The sequence below is a fragment of the Oncorhynchus mykiss genome, chromosome 12, assembly GCF_057628025.1.
Source record: "Oncorhynchus mykiss isolate SJ-2025 chromosome 12, ASM5762802v1, whole genome shotgun sequence".
In the NCBI taxonomy this organism is placed as follows: domain Eukaryota; kingdom Metazoa; phylum Chordata; class Actinopteri; order Salmoniformes; family Salmonidae; genus Oncorhynchus; species Oncorhynchus mykiss.
In genome coordinates, this window is record NC_143033.1 from 43047038 (window position 1) to 43070957 (window position 23920).

Below are 23920 nucleotides of genomic sequence, written 5' to 3' on the forward strand. Positions count from 1 at the left end.
CACTCAAAAAGACACCTGGCTGCATCTGAACGTAGACAAACAGCGCTATGCATATTCTTAACAGGGCCTGCTTCAGCAGGACTAGGCCCGAGTTCTTTAGTGGCATTTTGATGCTGGATGATTTTGCTAGAAGGAATTCATTTTCAGTAGGCGGGATAACCAACAATGAAATGTTTAATGAAGTTGTCTTGTAAAATATTTGTATTGTTAAAAAAATATACAAGTTCAGTAAAAAATATATACATACAGTTAAATTACAGCTATAAGTCTTATCCTCTGAACTTTAGAGGCCCAAGAGATAACTCCATTCCGTTAATGCAACTGCTACCCCACCACACCAAATCAAACTAATAGCTATCTATATACAAAACATCCAAACATATAATCTATGTCAGGGTGAGATACCAGGCAACATTTTAGCCTATCTTTAATGATGGTTGGCCCAAAACTCCCCCCAACAACAAACACAACAGTTGACCACAGAGAAAACATTGGCTCTGCCTGTGTTTTGGTTCAGGTGCCAACTTGTCCGGTGCTCCATTTAACTAGGGCCCCTCTTAGTTGGCCTTTTCTCATCTCCAGTGCTGCACATACGGCCCTGGCCACCAGTCTAGCGAGTCAACTTGGCCTGGCCCCTCCGCTCTAATGTGTTCTCAATGGCTTGGCATAGACGGCTTCCAGGAAATGCAGTGGCAGCAGGCCAAACAGAGCAACCAGGAAGCCCACACTGGCCACTGACAACAGGACGTATCGGCCGATGAAGAAAGTGTCTACGATCTGTGGGAGTAGAGAGATAGGGTTGTTATGTTCATTCATTGGTTGACCAAATATACTGAACAAAAATATAAAACATGCAACAATTTCAAAGATTTTGCTGAGATACAGCTCATATAAGGAAATCTGTCAATTGATATAAATAAATGAGACCCTAAACTATGGATTTCGCGACTGGGCAGGGGCACAGCCATGGGTGGACTTGGGAGGGCATAGGCCCACCCACCGGGGAGCCAGGCCCAACCACTCAGAATTAGTTATTCACTACAAAAGGACAAAGCCAAACTAACAGTACTCTTCTCATATTATGAGCCCCCCCAACACTTTAAATGTTGCCTTTATATTTTGGTTCAGTGTAGATCAAAGTCCAAATGGATGATGAATGAGTTAGTTAGGATCGATGATGGTTTGTGTATATCTGATAAATGGGTAACTTGTGTTTTAATTATCCTAATTCCCCTTTCTTCCAACAGATGTCACAAGTGAGCCACTGTAATCAGTGCTGGAGGGAAATGAGAAGGCAAGGCTGGCTTCTCTCCTCACACTTACTTCAATAGAAGCCAAATGTTTGAGCCAAATGTTAACAATGACTTTGGTAAATGTATTACAGTGTCTGACTTGACTTAGTAGATCATGACCCATGTTGCTCTATAAAATGTACACGTTTCAGGCAGTAACTATATTGTACTCAAGCAAACATGGCCTTGTTCAATAAATGGACATGATAGGGGAAGAGACTTGTCAATAATGATGTGAGTAATAACAGGCCTTATTTTAAAAGATAATGATCACTCTCAATGAATACAATATGATCACTTGTTGCATCATCCACTTGAAATTGCTCAAAACTAAACACTTAGGTAAGTTGAAACAATGGCAAAAATACAAATGATTCAAATCACCAAAAAAAATGATTGAATGCATTATGACCAACCTTCCTCAAAGAGACACTAACTACACTTAATATGATTCATTTAATATAATACATAATTCACAGAAGAGTCAATAGTACTGTGTTCCATCATCTTGGTCAATACAATTTCCAGCCAGCGTGTGTGTGTGTTAACTGGGGGCCCCTATGACTTAGATACAAGGTTACACTTGGACAGTTGTTGGTTTTACTGCGTTGCGTGTTGGAACAAAACAGAAGGACCTGGGGGGAGGAGTGGAAGAGATGACTAACCAAGAGACCCAACTCCCTGAAGACCTGCTCCACCGTACAGATGCCAAATATTACGAGGCGGTAACAACCTACTGCTGACTAAAGATAGGATACTGGGGCCTTGGTGGGCGCGTCGGGGCAGGGGTGGGGGGCATTGTCTCTGGCGGATGCAGTGTTCTCTCATTTAACGCATCTCATTTTCTAATTTGCCAATTAGCCAGCAAGCGGAGCCCAGAGCTGGGGCCCATGTTTTATTAATGTGGCATCGAGCCGTTCGGTACGGAGGCCCTGTCTGGGGCCGGCCTAATTGGCACTGTGATATTTTGTTTTTGTTTAACAGCAAGAGGTTAGCCGTTTCTTACACACACACACACACACAGACACATGCATACACATTCACACATTATCGTGGTCGGTCACACACACACACACTCTCTTAGTAACACACACACAGTAGCTAGTTATTCAGAGGTAAGTCACATATAATTTAATAGGATCTCTGTGGTAAGGAATAACTGGTTGAGCCTCTTCTATAAGACCACCTTCTACAAGCAAATTGCATGTGTAATAGGTCTGCCCTTGTGTGTTTCAATAGGCTTAGGCTACATCATACCGAACTGTATGGTTTTGATGTAATGATCGTTTAGTACACCAGTTGTAGACTATTGACACAACTAATTACAATGTGCAATCAGCCGAATTAAAACTATTTTAGCTACGCTTGTTTATTTTAATATGGCCTAGAAATTATGCACTCCACCAGTCATCTTTTAAAATCAATAAAAAAAAATATATATATATTTTTTTAGACACATGCCTAAGATTTGAAACTAATTTAAAAGTCAATTAATATTTCACTACATAAACCTAAATATATTAACACTTTTCTGTGGAAAAATAGACTTTTAAAGTATGACAGAGCTGCAAATAGTGAATTTATTCACATAAAAAACAGAATCCATAATGAATACATCGTCGAAAATATATTGCCTGATTCATCGGGTCTGTGTGTCAGCTGATCTTGCACATTGGCCTAAACTAACAGGAAAACAGGCACAGAACCATGTCTAAGGCCCAAATGGCACCCTATTACCTATATAGTGCAGTACTTTTGACCAGAGCATTATCAAAAGTAGTCCACTAAATAGGGAATAGGGTGTCATTTGAGACTAGGTTGCAAATTTCAATAAATTCCCTGGTATTTCCAAAATCCCGGTTGGAGGTGTTCTGGAATCGAGAGGGAATAAGCAGGAAATCCGGAGTCGTCCAACCAGGGTTTCTGGAAAACCAGGGAATTTATGGAAAGTTCCTGTAATTTTGCAACCCTATGAGACACAGCCCATGCCTCTTTGTACTTCTGGTTTTCCCATGCACAGACAGCGCAGCAGGAAAGGCAAGCGCTGTGGTCTGTCTGTGCTGCGCTGCCTTTGGGGAGAGATAAACCAGACCAGGTCTTTATGACAAACACACCGCCACATGTTCTGACTGCAGCTCTGCAGCCAGGGCCAACAGGCCACTCTGCTTGGCCTACATAATGTACATGGGCCACAAAACAAAACAAAAGCCACCATGACAAAAAAAAAAATGGGTTGCAGTTTACTTGTTTGGGACAAATCCTTCTGTGTTGTTCAGGGGAATCATTTGATGAGCGCAATACGCTATTCATATTCCATAGATCTTCATAGATGGGTTAGCTAATAATGACACGAAAATTATGCGCATGATTCAATGGGGCAGATGTCTGTAGCTGTGCTCGAATACTCATACTAACCATACTATTTGTGATGTGAATTTAGTATATAGTATGCTTATTGGTCATAGTATGGATATAGTCAGTATACCAAAAGTTACCAGATGAGGTACTAAATTCGCAAAAATATGAAGTATACGCACAAAGGACACAATTTCCGTACCTTGGGGCCCATAATGCAATTCTTCAGGAAATTTGCGTGGCTTCACATCGTTTTCAGATTTGAAGAAAATGGTGGAAAATATGCAGCCGAAGTACAACGAGAGCGGATACAAAATAATCGCATTAACTAATTATAACAAATGTTAAGAAAATGTTGAGCAATATAATAAAGTAATGACTTTTCAAATAAGTTACCTGATACGTTATGCTGGTTGACAATTTGTTAGCTACTCTGTCCTTACGAACCACAGTTACAGTCACCAACGCTTTGGAAAAATAAAAACAGCCTACCCAGCTCTGCTAGGGCGAGTAAAATGATCAGTGTGGTCTCATTTGTGTCTGGAAGTAGCTAGCAAGCTAGCCAACGTTAGCTTGGGTCCTTGACTGCTGTTATAAATTCAGAACGCTCAAATCAACTCTTCCTCTCGGCTCAAGCGTCCCGTGTGCGCCCCGAGAGCGAAACACTCTGAATTTACAAAACAGACAATCTGACAACGCTCTGAATTTACGAGCGCACACTGGCACTTCACATTGAATTTAAGAACACACACAAAGCTGTAAAATGTCTAACTAGTAATTTGTTATGCTAAACTAGCTAGCAAGAGGTTGCATAGCAACAGCATCAACTTGTTGTCTTGAAGAGTAAGCTAATTTGCATTGACTCTAGTGTTCTATTTGCACATGTGCATTTACGGGGCACCCCCCCCCCCCCAAAAAAAAATAGCCCAGCATCACACAGTTCTTCTCCCTAAATTCCCTTTCCCTCCGTGTCTCATTCACTCAATTGCATGCGCACACAAGCTCCCATTAGGCCTACAGAAATAGATGCATATAAAACTGTATCCAGCTGATGGGATACACAAGCAACATTCCTTGCAAAATGACAACAGTTTTATCACAACTTCAAAATTAACTGATATGTGTTGCAGTTTTGGAACGATTGTGTCCCGTCTATTTTCCACTTTGGCTCCTTTGTGAACCGCTAGTGCCGTTTAGAATTGTTTAGCCTAAGCTATAACCCCACTAAACATAGACAGGTTCCAAAAATGAAACTACGCAAAAACATTAGTTTGATAAACACAAAGAGTATATTTATCAGAATCATTAAGCCCAGACCTACTCAAACAGATGTCGTGATTGTAATTCATCACCACGCAGTGTTCAATGTGAAATTGTTAATCCATTTAGAAAATTCCAAAGAACCGTCAGAATAAACTAAATTGAACATCGAAATTTCAAAAATACAGATTTTGTTTTGTAACCCTGAAGAAAATAGGCTTTCAACTCGCCAAATAGAGCCCCGTTTCAAATGATCACTGAGAATAACTGTTCCAGACGTGAGATGCTCATCACTTCGCAGTGGCAACTTTTTTCATTTGGAAAAATATTATATTTTATTCTATTATATTACCTTTTCTTTTTTTTAACTATAAAATAGGTGTCTAGACTGTGATAAGGGCTCGGGAAATAAGAGTGTCTTGTCTGCTAAATGAATTAGGATTTGTTATCTATAATGGTTATAACAAATTAGCCATTGTCGCGCACTGTTGGCATAGGCCTATAGATAAATGCACACATATTGCTTTCCAGTGCGGGCCTTGTGTTCTAAAAAAATATATGGGGGTTTTTCAGTCGAGTACTCAAGTAAAAATCTGAAATGCCCATCCCTAGTTTAGTATCAATATTAGAAAACACATTACACCAGTGGCTCCCACGACTAAAGAGAAACTTTGACACCCAAGAGCCTTCTGCAGCTGGCTGCCTCTACGCTGGAGTACATTTGCGCGTGCGTGCGTGTGTGTGTGTGTGTGTGCATTACAATTGTATTACAGTTTTTTGCTTACCTCGATGTCTTTGAATGGTGACGGAGTCTCTGAGCTGCGGGGGAAGAACACCAGGATAAGAGTGGCAATGAAGGCCAGCAGGAAGACAGGGATGACGCCTAACCTGTTAAAAAACAATACAGATATCATTAATATCATATGGGGTCAAATTGTATTCTTCAAATATTTTGACTGGTAATCAATCACTTTTGATTGTGTGTTCTTTAGGACTAATGCAAAATAGGCCAAGGTCATTGCAATCAACAGCAATCAGCCCAATCAAATATGTATAACCAGTAAACTAACCGCCTTTTACACGTTTTAGTGAATCAATTCATTTTCTCAGAGTAAAATCTTGACATAACCATTTCAGTAGCCGTCAGAAACATGTGACCTAGACAGTAACAGTGCAAATAGCAGGCTGGTCTAAAGTCGAATAACAGTAGACCGAATACGGCCCTGGGCTAGCCATACATCCGTATAAAACATGTAGGGCCTAACTATTTGATATAATCTCTGAAATACATTATAATCCCTCTGAAATACATAATAATGTACAGTATAACCCACAAAAGTGTAAGCCAGGGATTTGATGTGGAACAGCCAGTGCAGCATACACCTATGAACCTGTGATTTCACCTCTTGGCGGTTGTAGAAGCAGGCTATTCGGGGCAATGTAAATGTACAGTGTGGTATCATGTCTGCACAAGATAATGTGTAAAAACTGTGTTGAGGTAGACTATTTAGCTAGGCCTGCATGTGTGTATGTATTCACAACTACCGGTAACTTACTTAGTTGGTCCAGTAGCTCGCAAAAGGATCATCCCGAGCACGAGAGCCACAATCCAGATAAGAGTAATGAGGAAAACCCCAGTGCCCACGCCCATTACCGTGCCAGCCATTCTTCACCAAAGGGTTAACCTAGCTAGCTGCTCACAGTCATCTTGAGAAGATTCAAGCGAGCTAGTTAGCTGCTCACAGTCACGTCTTGAGGAGATTCAAGTGAGCTAGCTAGCTAACGTAGCTATACGCGTTAGCTAGCGCTGTTGTTCAGCTCAAGCAAAGCTACTTGCGTTAACTTGAGTTTCTGCAAAACAAGTTGTAACCTAGAATGCGAATTGCATCGTTTAGAACTCTAGACGTCGCATTTTGCACCCTCTGATGACAGTAAAGTTAGCTACCTAGCTAGCTAAATAGCTAGCTCGTACACTCAACACAACATCCAGGCCTGTGAGCGCGTGCTGATTCAATAACTTGCTTTCCAAATAACTCAAAAGTTTGAGACCGCTCGTGATAACCCACAACATCAAAAAATGGATTTCTGAACGCAAACAGAACTTGCACGAAATCACTTCTGTACTATCGCCTGCGTGCAAACTGTATAACAACTACCAGCTGGATCCAATGGTTGCAAATAAACTTCAATTTGATAGGATAGAAGCAGCCTGGCAAAGTAGTTGTTACTAATACCGAATAGAGTGCTGGGAAGTGTAGTGTATTTCAAGAAGAATCTGAAATTGTGTACGCTCTCTTGGTTGCCATAAACAACAAACAAATGATGCTTTAACTTTGAATGCTCAACCACAATAAATCCGACTAACGTGATATTAATTTTATCAGTGGGCAACTAGAATGCTTTTCAGATGTTTTCCCAGTCACTGATCTTACATTATAATGCTAATAAGACATTTTTTAAAAATTATTATTAATTGTTCAAGGGCAGAACGACAGATTTTTACCTTGTCAGCTCGTCGATTCGATCTAGCAACCTTTCAGTTACTGGCCCAACGCTCTAGCCACTAGGCTATCTGCCGCCTATTGCCACTGTAACATTGGGATAATAGATCTTTGTGAATAATTTGATAAATAAAGCACTTTTTTCACTGGTGTGTTATCATTGCAGTGGTGAAAAAAGCATCCAATTGTCACACTAAGATACCTTAATAGAAAATGAAGTAAAAAGTAAACGTGAAAGGCACCCAGTAAAAAAACTACTAGAGTAAAAGTTTTAAACATACATAACCATCAAAAGTAAATGTATAGATAATTTAAAATTCCTTACATTAAGTAAACCAGACAGTACTTTTTTTAAATGATTTTAGCCAGCGGCACACTCCAACAACCAGACATTATTTATACTAACGAATAATTTGTGTTTAGTGAGTCTGCCAGATCATAGGCAGTAGAGATGATGACCAGGGATGTTCTCTTGGTAGGTATCCTGCTAAGCATTAAAAATGTAACGGGTACTTTTGGGTGTCAGGGAAAATGTATGGAGTAAAAAGTACATTCTTTTCTTTAGGAATGTAGTGTAGTAAAAGTAAACGTTAACTTTATATAAATCAAGTACAGATACCCCCCCCCCCCCCCCAAAACGACTTAAGTAAGTATTTTTTACTTAAGTACTTTACATCACTGCATCATTGGGAAGTGACAGAATGTATCCATCCTCATACTGGATAACTGGAATGTTTGCTAATGTTTCCAATGAATGTAGCATATCAGTTGCTTGTCTGACGGTAATTTTTTAATATGAGCCGACAGGGAGGCGGCAGACTCCACGATTTGAATAGATGCGCAGTGCTGGGGTTTGTGTGATAATATTGGAGGGAGAGTAGTGGAGGTGATGGGAGGGGGGATAAGAGGAGCCAGAGGGGATGGGAGGGGTGGGGTGGTGTGTGGGGGGTGGGAGGGGTCTTACATGGCAGACGTCACAGTTTGTGCAAGGGAGTATAGGCTGTGTTGTCAGCCTAGTGTCAGTCTGATGAAGATTGGCATTCAGGTAAGCTGTCATTCATTTTCAATGTCAGAGCATGGAGCAGGCTAACACTCCAGCGTCTTTTTTTCCCCCTCGCCCTCATTACAAAAGGCAGCACATTATTCATACAGACAGGGCCATGCTAGGGAGAGAGAGCGGGAGAGAGATAGAGCAAGATAGACAGGGAGAGAGGGGAGGAGGGAGAACGTGTGTGAAAGGGAGGGAGGAGAGGAAAAGAAAGAAACAGAGAAGAGAGATACATTTTTGTACTGGATGGGAAGACTGGATGTTTTTTTCTTGATGCAGCGTACGGATTAATAAAATATGTTGGTTATGTTTCTGTTAATGGCATTTAGGGCACGTTTTGCGAGGTGTTTGCGAGGTGTTTGTAAGGGATATGGAGAATAGAACAATGTTTTCGTTTGAGAGAATAATCGAAGGACCGCACAAGACAATTTTAGACACTGCGCACGTGAACGCGCTTTCCACGCGTGACAATGTATCATGCTTATTGAATAATGATTTATTAATAAGTTATTATGCATTTTTCTATTTGTTTGTTTAATTAATTGTATTGGAAAATATGTTTTGACTAACATAGCCTATATGATAGGCCTTTTTCATGTATATGGATTTGTATATTCTTCATTGATTTTGCAGTATATTCTTCATTGATTTTGCACCTGGATGATTGTCTTGAAATGGCATTGTATCCGGTCTTATCCTTCTCATAAGCGTTTTGTTATTGATGGGCTATAGGTGGAACTAATGTGTCCTCTTGTTTAAGGCAAACAAACGCTTTGCTGTCAGACTATGTTAGGTAAAGTAAGCAATAGTCTACGACTAACTTTAGGTTATACTGTGCTGTTTTGCACCACTTACAGGCTATCTAAAATCCACTGTAAATAACTGCTAATGTATGTGAAAGAAATATGTGTATGAAAGGATGTCAACAAAATGGCTTATGTGTGTCAAATGGGCTACATTAAAAGTATATTTCAGTGAAGACCATTGGGGTGCATTATTTTGCATTTATGGCACATATGATGGTTAAGCTTTATCCCACTGGGTACAGACATCACTTCAATGTCTATTCCACGTTGTTTCAACGTAATTTCATTGAAATGAAGTGGAAGCAACGTTGATTAAACCAGCGTGTGCCCAGTGGGATGCTAGTCAGTCTTTGTAGCCTAATCATTCGCAATTGGTCTAAAATACAAATGCCATAGTTAAGCAGGTAGACTGGTAATGATTTGTCAGTCAAATCTTGTAATAGCCTGAGCATGGCAAAACGTTTTTAAAGGTCCAGTGCAATAAAAAACATGTTTTTCCATATTTTCTATACCCGTGTTTCCACACTATGAGGCTGGAATAGTACTGTGCCCTTTTAATGTAAGAGCTGTTTGAAAAGATGGCCTGAAATTTCAGCCTGTTTTGGTGGGACGGAATTTTTGCCTGCCTGGTGACATCGGCATGCTGTAAAGTTAATAGACCAATAAGAAAGAGCGGTGCAAACCTCTCTGCCAATAACAGCAAGTTTTCAGTTTTCCCCTCCCCACTCAGACAACTCCCAGACAGTCCTAGCTAAATTCTTGCTTGAGAAATTGCTATTTGATAAGAAGCTATTTTTGTTTATTTTTTACTATTTTAATTGAAAACAATCACAATCACAATCATTGTTACCAATATTTTTTTTGATATTGAGATAAAACAACTGCATTGGACCTTTTACATTTTATCTTATTGGATTTGATTATACTATTTTTAAATTAATTTTCCTATAAGTGATTTGGTTTGCATTAATCTGAAATTGCGTAATATAATGTACTGTAATATACATGTCATTGCCCTTGTCAGCATGTAATCCATGTCTATCAAAAATAGATTCAGTTTGGCACTTTATTATTTCTATATTTTAAATAGGGATACAGAGGGTGATTTGTCTAAAGTGAATGGCTTGTGGCTGTCAGCATCACAGTGACTCCAATGTTTGCTTTTCAATCCTGAGGCATACCATGCAAGACCTCTCCAGACTGAACATTGGCTCTCTTTGTGTGGCACGATTCATTGCCCAGTCGCTACTTTCTATTTTAGATGACTTGTTTATTCCAGAATTGGGCTTTTAGTGGGCTAGGCATTTGACAGGAACACACTCAAAGTTTTTCCACATAATTTGGAATTCACTTCAGTCGTGTATCCTCAATTTATTGCCATGTAGATTATAAAGAGTTAAGCTTTTTTGTATTTCCCTCACGAAATTTCAATGAATAAAAAGGCATAGGGAGTTCTGATTCACTATCATGTCATGCCATACTAATGAGTTCAATATGTATCCATTTGCAATGTTTGGACATCTGTTATTATTTTATTTAGTCAAAGTAGTTGAGGCATTCTTTTCGTAAAACCCTGCATCTGATATAAACAATTTCCCCAGAGGGCGGTTTACAGGTACAAAAAAACAATACAAAAAATGTATACAAAGATAACCCCAAACACCCCCCCCCCCACCCCCACCCCTTTCCATCCAACCCAGAAGACCCCCTCCCCACACCTGAAGAAAACATACCTCCCATCCCTTCCCATCCCATCCTGCAACTGAGGTTGCCATCAGTCCCCCTCCCAACTATCTGAATCTGCATCTTATTTTTTAAGTGGTGTTAGAAATTAATTAATGTACATGCCAAGTAATTGTAGACATGACATATAATATATGCGCTGTAAAGATAACTGCCAAAATAATGGAAACACTTGAGTAAATAAGGGATACAAAGGTGTGATTCCTGAGTTAATGAAGCAATTAACATCCCATCATGCTTAGGGTCATGTATAAAAATGCTGGGCAGGCCATTATTTTGGCTACCATGGGTATGCCTCCATAGGAGGACAATGCCCCCATCCACAGGGCACGACTGGTAACTGAATGGTTTGATGAGCATGATGTAAACCATATGCCATGGAGATCAGTGACCAGATCTCAACCCAATTTAACACTTATGGGAGATTCTGGAGCGGAGCCTGAGACAGCGTTTACCACTACCATCAACAAAACACCAAATTATGGAATTTTACGTGGAAGAAAGGTGTTGCATCCCTCCAATAGATTTACAGACACATTGAAGCTGCTCACACACACACACACACACACACACACACACACACACACACACACACACACACACACACACACACACAATTTAGATGCTCCAAAGCCCTGCTGGGATCCTAATTGATGATTTGTGTCATGGGACAAGCAGCCCAGGGGCAAAACTGCAGATACCGAACACCCATACATTATTTGCATATTCCCATTCCCCAGTTTATGGGTAAATTACATTATTAGGTGCGATGCTGTGCTCTCCTGCAGCTTTTAGAGGATAATCACTAATAAAGTGATTCAGTTGCACTAAATGAATGAAATAAACAGAGCAAGAACAGCATCTGTTATTAACCAATTTGTGCATTTATGTATGGCCATAAAGCGTTTGAGAAAATTGAAGCGATATGCAAATGGCTGCTCTTTCCTTGCTGTAGCACCTAATACCACCTCCTTCATATTGCCAAAGTAACAAATACGTAATTTTCTCTGTGAATATCATCAATGTATTTCAGGTCTCGTTCTAATAGTCCCAGGGCCGGCTCTACTCTTTTGGGGGCCCTAATCGAGATTTGGTTGGGGCACCCCCATCACGCGGCAAAATACCTTAGTGTTTTAAAGCAAGTTTTCTGCAGTTCTACCCATTTTGCCATAGAGTGGAGAGGAAACATTGCAATTTTATAACACATTTCATGCAATTCTACTCATTTTCCCATTGGTCAGAGAGAATACATTTGCAGTTTTACAGAAAGTAACCTGCAATTCTACCCTATTTGCCATGGGGTAGAGAGAATGTTTTGCAGATTTAAATAACATTTCCTGCAATTCTACACATTTTGTAATGACTTATGCCGTGTTAATATGATATCTGAGTGAGAATGACTAACAAAATCAATGGGGGCCCCCTGGAGATCTGGGCCCCCATAGATAGCTGGCAAGACTAACTACCAATCAAACAAATTGTTAGCTAACATCGATAATTGAGTGACTGTCTGTGACTGACATAACAAGAGAAAAACCGCTGATGCACAACCAAATTCCGAAAAATTGCACCTGGTGTATTCTACTATTCTTACTCTCAATAGTAAGTTGAAACCCCGACTGAGTCGTGTCCCCCCCTATTTTGATCACACTGCGTATGTCGCTTATGCCTGGAACCGGCCCTGAAAAGGCCCATTTCATCTTCTTGTTAGCAGTCAGATGAAGCGATAGAAAGAGAGAGATCCTAAAGTATGCATGTTGTTTGGTATAATTCATGAGGCCTTAGTCTGCTGGGTAGGTACAGTATATCCCTTTGGAGCTCACAACAAGTTGGGTCTTTTTCTCTGCAGCACAGGCCTCAAAAGTGAAGCACACCAGCACACCTCGAGCAGTTGGGATGCATGTTGTGGCACCTACATCAGAGGTCCTCACCGGCCAGGCACTAAGCCTACTTGATCCCTATTGCTTTCCTGAGGAATGACGAGGCCTGCTTTAGCTTTCCAATGGCTCAGTGTAAGGAGGACCCTGCATGCTTTTATACTTTACCCCTCGCCCCATTCTCCCTCTAATGCAGCATGGGCATCACTCTTACTCTAAGTCCGTCACCGGGGACTGACACGGAGAGGAAACGGATTTGCTTGATTTATGCTCCGAGAGGAGCGATGGGCGTATTTAACGATCCTCAATATTGTTTGTGTCATGTGCTATTGGCTGATCTTTTGCTGCAACTTGCTCAGCAGAAGGATAATAAATAGACATGGTCATGAAAATGCATTAGAACTCTCCGAGATGTTTTCCAGGATGTTTCCAAAGCCACTACTGCTGAATAGTAACCAGCAGATTTTGTTCCTATGACTTTAACTACATGCTTTCCAAAATCGACAGATCACCAAATACTAGGCCAGATCTATATGGTTCTATAGAGGTTGTCCAGACAACCCTCATGGTTGGAGATCTGTACAACTATAAAACAGCACAGCATAATATAACATTGAACAAAGGTTTTCTTCATTTGCTAATGATTTTAGCATCAGCACTTTGATGTTATTGCCCTTTTTTAGAATGATGAAGTAGCAACAGGAAGACATTCTGGAAACTAAACAGAACTCACAAAACAGAATGCTGATGTTTTGATTGTGTTTAGCTGAAGCGGAGGTAATTATAGTTTGGTAGATTATGTTATACAATACAATTCAAAACAAAGTTCATTTCAAGTAAATGTAAACACCTTTACAATATTATTGTTATTATTGTTGTTATTATTGTTATTATTCAAACCAAAATCAACATTGTGTTTAGACTGCAATGATTATTATTATTCAAGGATCAAAAGTGAAATAAATTAACAGCAGCTTATTATTTATCCTGTGTTTAAAGACAGGACTGCAAACCTGAAACTTATTTGATTCTTATCTCTGGTGGAATGCAGATATATGAAGTCTGCCACTAAATCCAGAATGTATTTTATTCTAGTAGCAGCTGAGCAGGGTGAGGTAAAACCGCTATGGCTGCTGCATGTTTGTGTTCTCCGTTCTCAAAAAATACATAAATGTATGGGCAAAAATGGTAAACCTAAAGTTGCTTAAAAATCTTATACCCTTTAGGTTCAAGCTGCAGCTAGAGCAACCTTTCATATTCCCTCAATTAGTTTTGGGGTGTGAAGTGTCATTGTCGAGTTGGCTGGAAATTTCGACCAGTTGTGTTACAAAACGTTGGCTGAGACGCAGACAACATGGAGAGAGTTTCTCTATAGTGGTTGTAGCCACCTGCCAAAATAGGGAGTTTCTTCTGAAATTGTCTTGATGGAATCCGGTTTGTCCATTGCCTCATGTTGATGATTGGCACCATACAGTAGTAGACTGTACTTGGAAAAACAGTATAAAGCTCCATTGAATGGATACAATCGCTTTAGTGCTATTGTGTCCTAAAAAGTGCCATCTTTCACAGTTTACTGGAATGACATCACTCATTCCTTTCTGACATTTCTATTTCCTGTGCATTTCTCAAAGCATTGTTCTACAGGATATCATTGGTTTGGAGGACAACATTTCCCCTCTGTACCCCCACCTCCTAGTTTTTTAACATTAGTCGATATTTAAGTTTCTCTTCCTGCAAATCTATTTGTGCACCTTGTTTTTGTTCTCCCTACGGGGTCCATAGAGGTTTATTATCAAAAGTCAGATGCAACGTCTGACATAGGAAATCAAGGACGTTTTTCTCATGGGCTTTGTTATAGCAGAAGCACTGCATCAATGGACTGAAAGCATTGCTTAAACGGTGACATCAGAATCATTTATTGTAATGAGTTTTAGTGGTAATACCACAAATGATTTCCTCAATGTGTCCAACCCCTTACTGTAAAAGCGCAATGATTTTATATGAACGTCGACTACTGGAAGTGCATTTCTCCCTGGTAATGTTATGTCTTATGTTTTACTAGACTTTGACTCTCCAAAATACTTTAAGGAGTACCATTTTATCACTGTAATATAATGCATTAAGGCATTTTGGCCGCAGGGAGACTGTAAAGCTTCCAGCTTCTCTCAGCTTTGACATAGGTGATTTAGGGGTTCTAGGCAAAAACATTAGGCCCCTCTATAGCTACCTCTTCTAGAATTTGAGCCAATGATTCCATGGTTCTGTGCATTGTGCAAGCTGAACTCGTTGACTCAGTCTATTTTAGGGATGGAAGTAAGCTATTCTCGAAATCCATCTTGTAAATATATACAGTGCCTAGTGAAAGTACACCCCTTGCACAGCTATCACATTTTGCAGCCTTAAAATTTAATCTAAAAAGGATTCCTTTAGATTTTTTCCCAACAGATCAAAACAGCCTGCTTCACATTTTCAAAGTGAAAGAAAAAGTATAGAACATTTTCAAAATTAATAACGATAAAATACAAAGCTGTCTTGTGTAGGTCTTCACACCCCAAAGTTAATACTTGGTGGAAGCCCCATTGGCAGCCATTACAGCTGTACATTTTTTTGAGTAAGATTCTACCAACTCTGCACAACTCTTAGGGAGACATACTGTATTACCAGCTCATAAAATGTTGTTATGGACAGCAATGTTCAACTCAAGCAGATTTAAAGTTAGTATTGAGACTGGACCCACGGGAACACTCAACACCTCTTGGAAAGCCATTCTGGTGTGTCTTTGGCATTACAATGTGTTATTGCTGTACTGAGAAATATAACTATATCCCAGGGTTAGGTATTCAGAAGACTGAGGCAGGTTTTCATCTAACATCTAACTCAGTCCTGGTTTGAATATTGCTGTCCATCAATGATTCCCAACCAACTGTAATGATCTTCAGCACTTTTGACAAAAACAATGGATATACAGTGCCTTCTGAAAGTCTTCACCCCCTTGACTTTTTCCACATTTTGTTGTGTTGCAGCCTGAATAAATTGAGATTTGGGTCGCTGGCCGAAACCCAATAGTCCATAATGTCAAAGTGGAATTATGTTTCTTTCAAAAAAAATTACAAATTCATTTAAAATGAAAAGCTGAAATGTCTTGAGTCAATAAGTAGTCAACCCCTTTGTCATGGCAAGCCTAAATATTTCAGGAGTAAAATATTGCTTAACAAGACAATCAGTTGCATGGACTCACTCTGTGTTCAATAATAGGGTTTAACATGATTTTTGAATGACTAGCTCATCCCTGTACCCCACACATACAATTATCTGTAATGCCCCTGAACCGAACAGTGAATTTCAAACGCAGATTCAACCACAAGGCACTGTAGGCTTTCCAATGCCTCGCAAAGAAGGGCACCTATTGGTAGATGGGTAAAAAAAAAGCAGATATGGAATATCCCTTTGAGCATGGTGAAGATATTAACTACACTTTGGAGGGTGTATCAATTCACCCAGTCACTACAAAGATACAGGCGTCCTTCCTAACCGGAGAGGAAGGAAACATTTCAGAGATTTCACCATGAGGCCAATGTTGACTTTAAAACAGTTACATAGTGTAATGGCTGTGATAGGAGAAAACTGAGGATGGATCAACAAAATGGATCAACAACATTGTAGTTACTCCACAATACTATTCAAATTGACAGAGTACAGAATACAAATATTCCAAAACATTTGCAAATCCAATACAACTGTGACAATAGCTCTAGTACAAACTTGGACCCAGGTGCAGAGAAACACAGCAGTAAGGGTAAATCCAGAATATTTACTTAAGGTCTTCATAGCAAAACAACACAGCAAGGGCACACGAGAACACTGAACAAAACATGAGACCTGAGCAACTGTCCCAGTCCACAGAGGAACCTAAATAACCATCCAGCAGTTGATCCCAATAAGCCCAATCAGGATCACCTGGATACGGTTCTTGATTGTAATGTTATTTAAACCCCAGTAATCGATTCAGGGGCGATATCCCCCATCCTTCTTCCCAACAAAGAAAAAACCTGCAACTGCAGGTGAAGTGGATGGCCAAATATAATCTGCCACCAGCACCTCTTCAATACAACTGTTCATGGCTGCAGTCTCTGGACCTGAGAGAGAATACAGCCCTCCTCTCTGTGGAGTGGTGCCGGACAGGTCAATGGCACAATCGTAGGGCCTGTGAGGAGGTAGTTTTCTGGCCATTTGTTTGCTGAAGACCTCACCCAAATCCCAATAATCCCGAGGTACGCGGGAAAGATCGGGCTTGTCATTCCCAGCCAGCAGAACAGGAGGATCGGATGTCTCCAGACAAGCAGGACCGGAAAGGTTAGGAGAGAGTTGCTGGCAGGTGAACTGGCATGAAGGATTCCATCCCAGAACTCTTCCCAAAGGCCAGTCAATTTGAGGATTATGGGTGGAAAGCCACGGATGTCCAAGACCCAGGGGAAGCTCAGGAGAGTCCACCAGATGTAACTGGATAAGCTCCACATGGTCATCCAGAACTCGTAGTTTGATAGGCATGGTGAGTTGCTAGACCATCCAGTGCAGTGACCGACAACGGAGTGTCCAGCTTAGTGAGTGGCAGCCTTTGTTGGCGAGCTAATGTGCGATTCAGAAAACAGCCAGTAGCCCTAGTCTTTGAAATCTGGAATATCCAACTGTTCCTTGTCCCACCACAGGTTGTCCAGAAGCAAGGTGAGTACCGTATTGGTCGCAGGAGACTGTATCTGACTCTCCAGAGCGGAAAGTCTGGTGCCTCCCAATTGCATCGGCTCCTCTGAAGGATATGAAGGAAGACCATAGCCGAATTGAGAACCCTGAAGGGGTACAGGACAAGCAGGCCCAGCATACGGCAGTGAAGAGTCGACTCCCTCAGCATGGCCCGAAACACTGTAACCAACTCAGGACCCCTCCGTCCTCTCATGACGATGTTCCCGAAGCCGGTTATCAATCCGGATGGCCAGAACGATAAGCTCTTCCAGAGTGTCAGGGTTGTCCCGGGAAGCCAGTTCATTCTTGAGAACCTCGCTGAGTCCGTTCAGAAAGACTGAGTGAAGTGCCTGTATATTCCAACCGCTCTCAGCGGCGAGCGTCCGAAAGTCAATGGCGTAATCAGCTACGCTCCAGCTGCCCTGTCTTTGAGTAGCATTTCTGCCACTGATGGGGTGATCAAAAACCCTCCTCATCTATTGGGTGAAGCTTTGCCAACTGAAACAAATGTCTGATTGCTGCTCCCAGATGGCCATGGCCCAGGCCAGAGCCCGTCCTGAGAGCAAGCAGATGACGTATGCCACTCTGGAAAGCTTGGTGGGAAACGTTGATGCCTATGAAGACATTTTTCTTTTACTTTGAAAAGGTGGAGGAAAAAAAAAATTTGAATACATTTTTAAGGCAGAAAAATGTGACGAGTACAATGAGTGTGTAGACTTTCACTACACTTGATAGTTGATACTATCCTTATTTGACATATTGTTCAACCTTTAAGTATCTGAAATATACTGTTGTATAACGTGTAGTTTATCTACCTTTTCCCATGATGTTACGTAATCTTAAAACAGAGAAGTTAATACCCTTTGAAGGTGTGTCTCTTTCTGCAATAACTAACATTGGTTTACTGTATAGGTTGGAGAAATGCATCATCAGATAACTGCTGGCTATTCATACACAGTTTTCCTTTATTTTATTAACCTTTATTTAACTAACTAAGTCAGTTAAGAAATAATTCTTATTTTACAATGATGGCCTACCCCGGCCAAACCATCCCCTAACCTGGATGACGCTGGGCCAATTGTGCGCCCTATGTGACTCGCCATCATGGCCAGTTGTGATACAGCCTGGGATCGAACCAGGGTCTGTAGTGACACCTCTAGCACCAAGATGCAGTGCCTTAGACCTCTGCACCACTCGGGGGAGCCCGAGGATTTTTAAAACCAAAATTGATAAGCTGTCAACTTGGAAAGTCATTGCTTTTCCCTCTCCTGTTCTCACCCCAAAACATTGATGTTATACCGTAACTTTAAAGCTACAGGATTGCATTGAGAGTCAACCCCTTAACACTTAACTTTTAGTCAGTTAGGCTCAATTCTGTTCTTCATTACAGTTTTTTTTATTTTGTCTGGAATTTTCCTCAGCTGCTTCCCTCGTTAAGACACAGAGTATTCTTGCAAGATTCCTCTTTAAATACCATTTCTTGTAGAGAATCGAACTAGGTTTGTTGTGACATGACTAATGTGAAAATGTAATGTATTGGCCAGTTGCTCTGCAGTATAGGTTGGGAATGTCTGAATCTTGCTGCTCTTTCAATGCTTCTGCAAGAAGATCATGTTTAGCCCTAGCCATGTGTCAGACCCTGCTCCTTTATCACCGGAAGGCTGAAGCCCAAGGGGGACGGTTTGATTTGTAATTAAGGAGAAGGTTTCTTTGAAATAGTATGAAGTACTGTAGGTCCTAAATGCTGATTTAAGGTCAGTTTTGCATCCATAACCTCTAATGAATAAGGCTAGGCTTTTGGGACGGTAAGCTGATCTAAGATCTGTGTGTAAGGGCAACTTTTACACAGTGCAGGTTTTCACTCCTCAACAGGAAATGCTTAGTGACATGTTCATGAAGATCCCATTGAACTTTGTGTCCAGGAATTTCATTCGGGCTTGAAATGTAGTAAAGTCAGAGATTTAATATGAAATCCAAACCTTAAATGCAGTCAAAGGTAAATTAAGTGACTGTGTACGGATGTGGGGATTTTTATGCCTTGAATTCGCAGTGGCACACACACACACACACACACACACACACACACACACACACACACACACACACACACACACACACACACACACACCTTTTGTGAATGAAAGATGTGTGTTTGTAAGACGTTTTAGGCTAACCACATTTCAGTTCTGAAATGGTTGCGTTTTTATGACTCAACTCACATCTAACTTCCCACTGGCTTTTCCAAACAACACATGCCACTTCTTATTTTATGTCCTTTCACATTTGTTACGTTTGAGGGGCCCAGGGCATCAAGTTGTTGCCTTTCAAGTCACATTGTAAACAAGAACATGGCAGATTTATCAAGTGGATGCAGAGGCTCTGGGAAGTAGTGTGTGTTCTTGGGATTATCATATCAGACTCTAAAGGAATCTGCACACAGAGCAATTAGCGACAAAAGGATGCTAGTAGTTTCATTGTACATGTTACCCATTGTACCAAGAGATAAAGAGAACACTTTTGATTCCACTCAGTCTTTATGTGTCTTAAAACAATGCCCCCAGTTCCTATTTTCCAGTTATTCTGTAATTATCAACATACAATAAAATTAACTATTTCATGTTAAAATGAATGGACATTTACTGTTGTCTTTAAATGCCAAAAACAAAACGTCTTAGACGCAGACGCTTTTATCCTATGGTTGTAGGCAGGCGCACCGTTTTGAGTGTGTCAAGAACTGCAATGCTGCTGGCTTTTTTCATGCTCAATAGTTTCTCGTGTGTATCAAGAATAGTCCACCACCCAAAGGACATCCAGACAAATTGACACAACTGTGGGAAGCATTGGAGACAACATGGGCCAGTATCCCTGTGGAACGAGTATCGTGGTACAGACATTTTCTAGACGTTAATTCAGGCTTGGTAGTCCATTATCTATAGTATTATGTAGAGACAGCCCAGAAAAACAAAATTGGTTTTGTGAAAGTTCCCAGAACATTTATTAGGTTGCGGCAAATGTTCTCATAACACAAAAACTTTCCAGTTGTGTTGATGATTACAGAATGTTTGTATAAAATAATTGCCTGATGTTGCAAGAATGTTCCTAGAATGCATTTCATTTGTTTTTTAAAGATTCCCAAAATGTTTCCAGTTTGTGGAAACAGTCTGGTGGGAGCATTGTGGGGACATCACAAAAGATATGTTCCCAGTACTCCAAAACTGTCTAGTTGTGCAGAGGATTTTACTATGTTTCTTTTAGGGTGCAAAAAACATTCCCCTGATGTTGCAAGAACTTTTCTAGAACACATTTAATTCTATCTTTAAAGGTTCCCAGAATTGTTCATTAGGTTGTCAGAACAGTCTGGTGAGAACATTGTGGGGATATCACAAAATATACTGTGTGTTCCCAAAACATTAAAACTGTTCAGTTGTGCAGATGATTCTACAAAGTTTCTTTTAGGGTGCAAAAAAACATTCACCCAATGTTACAAGAATGTTCCCAGAACACATTTCATCTGCTCGTTAAACGTTCCCAGAATGTTTCTTCGTGTTGTGGGAACATTTTGGGAATTCGACAAGAGATAGGTTCTCAAACATCTAATTCGGTTGTGGGAACAGTGTGGGTACATTACAGGAGATAGGTTCCCAAAACACGTAATATGCTTAGTTGTGATGACATTCATACAATGTTTAAGTTTGGTTGCACAGGACATTCCTATAATGTTCACAGAGCCAAGTTTGTTATGATGGGAAAACATTGCTGGTACATTGTGTTATTACATTACCTAGAAACTTAATGAGAACATTTGAGGAATGTTCTGTGGTGATTGTTACAGATTTTGTGTAGAACATTTTAGTGAATGTTAGAACATTCCAAGGATATTTCATTTAAAAAAAAATTCTGATGTGGTCATCCTAATGTTAGCAAAACCCCTAACTACAACTTATTGGGAATCGTAGCTAATGTTCTGTGTTTGGTGGGAGTACTCATTTTCAACCTAGTCTTTCATTAAGCATTTCTTCACTACAACTACTAATCCCATTTGGTATCGTTTGTCTATAATTTGTTACCACTCTTTTGTCTTATTATGTGTGCACATAATTATTGCAGTCATCACATTAGATTATTTCATGCATAATAAACAGACTCAAACTGTGTGCCGGGTAATTAATATGTTAGGATATGTGCTGCGATATGAGCTTTGCTTTTCTAATGATCCTATTGTTCCCGCTGTCCCTGAAAAGTGAGAGTTACTGATCCAAATTTAACACAGTTAAATAGCAATGTCTTTCATCATACCTTTTTTTCTTTCTCTACACTTTCTTCTTTTTGGAAGATCCAGCAAATACAAAAAGATGCTAAAGAAATACTGCAGGGAGCATAAGTAGCGATAGACATGATTTAATTCTTGTTTCTGGTAGATAGATCTTAGTCGATTTAAATCACAGATGTGCTACACTCCATTCACAAGGAAAGAGTCTTTTGATCTTTTATGTATTGATAGCTCCGCTCTGGCCTGTGGAAGTTGCGATGCAAAGAACTGTATGGTTTTGATACAGGTTTGGAACTTCTTTCCAAGTTAAGGCCCAGTGGCTTAACGCTAAACGGACTTTTTAAAGCAGACATGTTCGTGTTTTTAGGAAGGAAGTGTACAGTTCTCTGTAGAGGTCTACCAGACCAAGACATTTTGGGATTTTTTAGCTGCTGATAGCAGCTTTCGTCAACAGAATTGAAGCTACTGTTTGATCTCTCTGCACTGTCCTCATCTTGTCATGAATGACTGGATTAATCCTGTACAGGAATAAACAGAGTCCGGACATGTTTTTCACCCTCTATTGTGGTAAATTGTCCATTTTCCCCAGGGTTTGGGGCAATTACAATTACAGGCAGTCAATTCAGAAAGTAAACTGAAATTACAATTCAATAAATTGAAAAAAATGCATTGATTTCGAATTACTTCACAACAAACTGAAAAGTAGAAGGTATGTATTTCAATATTTTTCCAATTCAGAATATTGTATTCAAATCACTTCATGAACAGACCGCCTTTAAATCGAATTGACCCCAACACTGCTTTTCCCCAATGAATAGTACAAAAAACACTGATAACCAGATGACTGTGGAGGTTTTTGCTGGCTACTTTGTTGAGCAACTATATGCCTTTTCAATGGCCATAAGAGACCATGTATACATACAGTGTGTTTATAACCCCACTGCAACCTGTATATAACCTATCTGCAACCTGCTCCACCACCAACTCACTGTAACAAAATACTTTTATCACCTTTGATTGGACAGTTTGGACCAACATGGCCCTGTACGGGTCTGTCATGTCATCATCTAAACACCCAGAACCAAATCTATTCTGTCAAAATATTTAATTCCTGTCACGCCTGCTCCCGCTCCCCATCCTTTGTGCTAGAAGGCGCCAGGCGCCCCTGCATTACGCGCTCCTGCCACCATCATTACGCACACCTGCCTTCCACCCGTCACGCACATCACCTGGACTCAATCACCTCTGTCATTTCCTTGCCTATATCTGTCTGGTTCCCCACAACTTTTCCCTGCTTCAGCATTCATTGTTGCTTGTCGTTTTGTACCTGTGTGCTGACGCTGTTCTTATCTTGGTCTTTGTCTGTTGCCTGATTAAATGTTGACTTCCCGTACCTGATTCTCATCTCCGGCGTTGGTCCTTACAATTTGTCTGTCACAAGAGACTAGTCACGTCAGAACGTTAACATAATGCCATTGGCTGATCCAGTGAGTTTAACCACATAACCGCCAGTCTCTGCCACCATATCATTCTAAAGACAGTGACCAACCAAACAACCTGCTTCCCCAACCATCGTAAGGTCAGAGTTGAAACACGACACCTATAAGGAGCCACGGCGGGTTCAAAAAAGGCTCCATTGTGTGGCACCAGAGAACACCAGTTATGTCACCTAGTGGTGAACCCCGAACTTCCATCTTCCACTTGACCTCAGTCCCTCCCGTTTCTATAACTTTATAATGGTGTCCCTGAAAAGGTTGATGACAGCTCTGTTCTAAAAGATAGATATAAACAGCTGCTGTGTAGTGTAGAGCGACTGGTGTGGGGCTGAACACAGCAGCTAGAGTGTCTGTGGCCCGCTTCCATGTCTGTGCTAGAATGACAAGGCCTAGCAGCAGGGCCAGATTACTGGACGGGCACGCAGGGCACGTGCCCCGGACCCCCGACCTCCAGGGGGCCGCCAGATAGCATATGATAGTAAAATAGGTAGAATTGCAGGAAGTTACCTTTAAAACTGCAACATTTTATCTCAGC

General features: G+C 40.6%; 2 protein-coding genes across 4 annotated transcripts in view; one reads left to right on the plus strand and one right to left on the minus strand.

Annotated features, from left to right (window-relative positions):
- Positions 1-156: 156 nt before the first annotated feature.
- Positions 157-7227, minus strand: tmem218 (transmembrane protein 218). Its single transcript, XM_021623810.3, has 3 exons — positions 6464-7227; positions 5693-5795; positions 157-777 (listed from the first exon to the last, which is right to left on the minus strand). The coding sequence occupies exons 1-3, from the start codon at positions 6571-6573 to the stop codon at positions 643-645; spliced, it is 348 nt and encodes a 115-aa protein (XP_021479485.1). The 5' UTR covers positions 6574-7227; the 3' UTR covers positions 157-642.
- Positions 7228-8370: 1143 nt separating this feature from the next.
- The window catches only part of LOC110537627 (homeobox protein PKNOX2), an 82729-nt gene continuing 67179 nt past the window's right edge, over positions 8371-23920 (plus strand). The window contains exon 1 of one of the 3 annotated variants that reach the window (XM_021623813.3): positions 8371-8453. The gene's annotated coding sequence lies outside the window, so the exon portion shown is untranslated. Of the gene's footprint in view, positions 8454-12851; positions 13018-23920 lie in introns of those variants that run through there. The other 2 variants (XM_021623811.3, XM_090192532.1) reach the window with 2 other exon arrangements.

What these genes read in the sequence shown, in the direction of transcription:
- tmem218 (XM_021623810.3), bottom strand. Translation starts at nt 6,573, where the DNA reads ATGGCTGGCACGGTAATGGGCGTGGGCACTGGGGTTTTCCTCATTACT. An exon ending in CGAGCTACTGGACCAACTAA is followed by an intron (nt 5,796 to 6,463) that starts GTAAGTTACCGG and finishes GTTTTTTAACAG; the next exon opens with GTTAGGCGTCATCCCTGTCT. An exon ending in CACCATTCAAAGACATCGAG is followed by an intron (nt 778 to 5,692) that starts GTAAGCAAAAAA and finishes CTACTCCCACAG; the next exon opens with ATCGTAGACACTTTCTTCAT.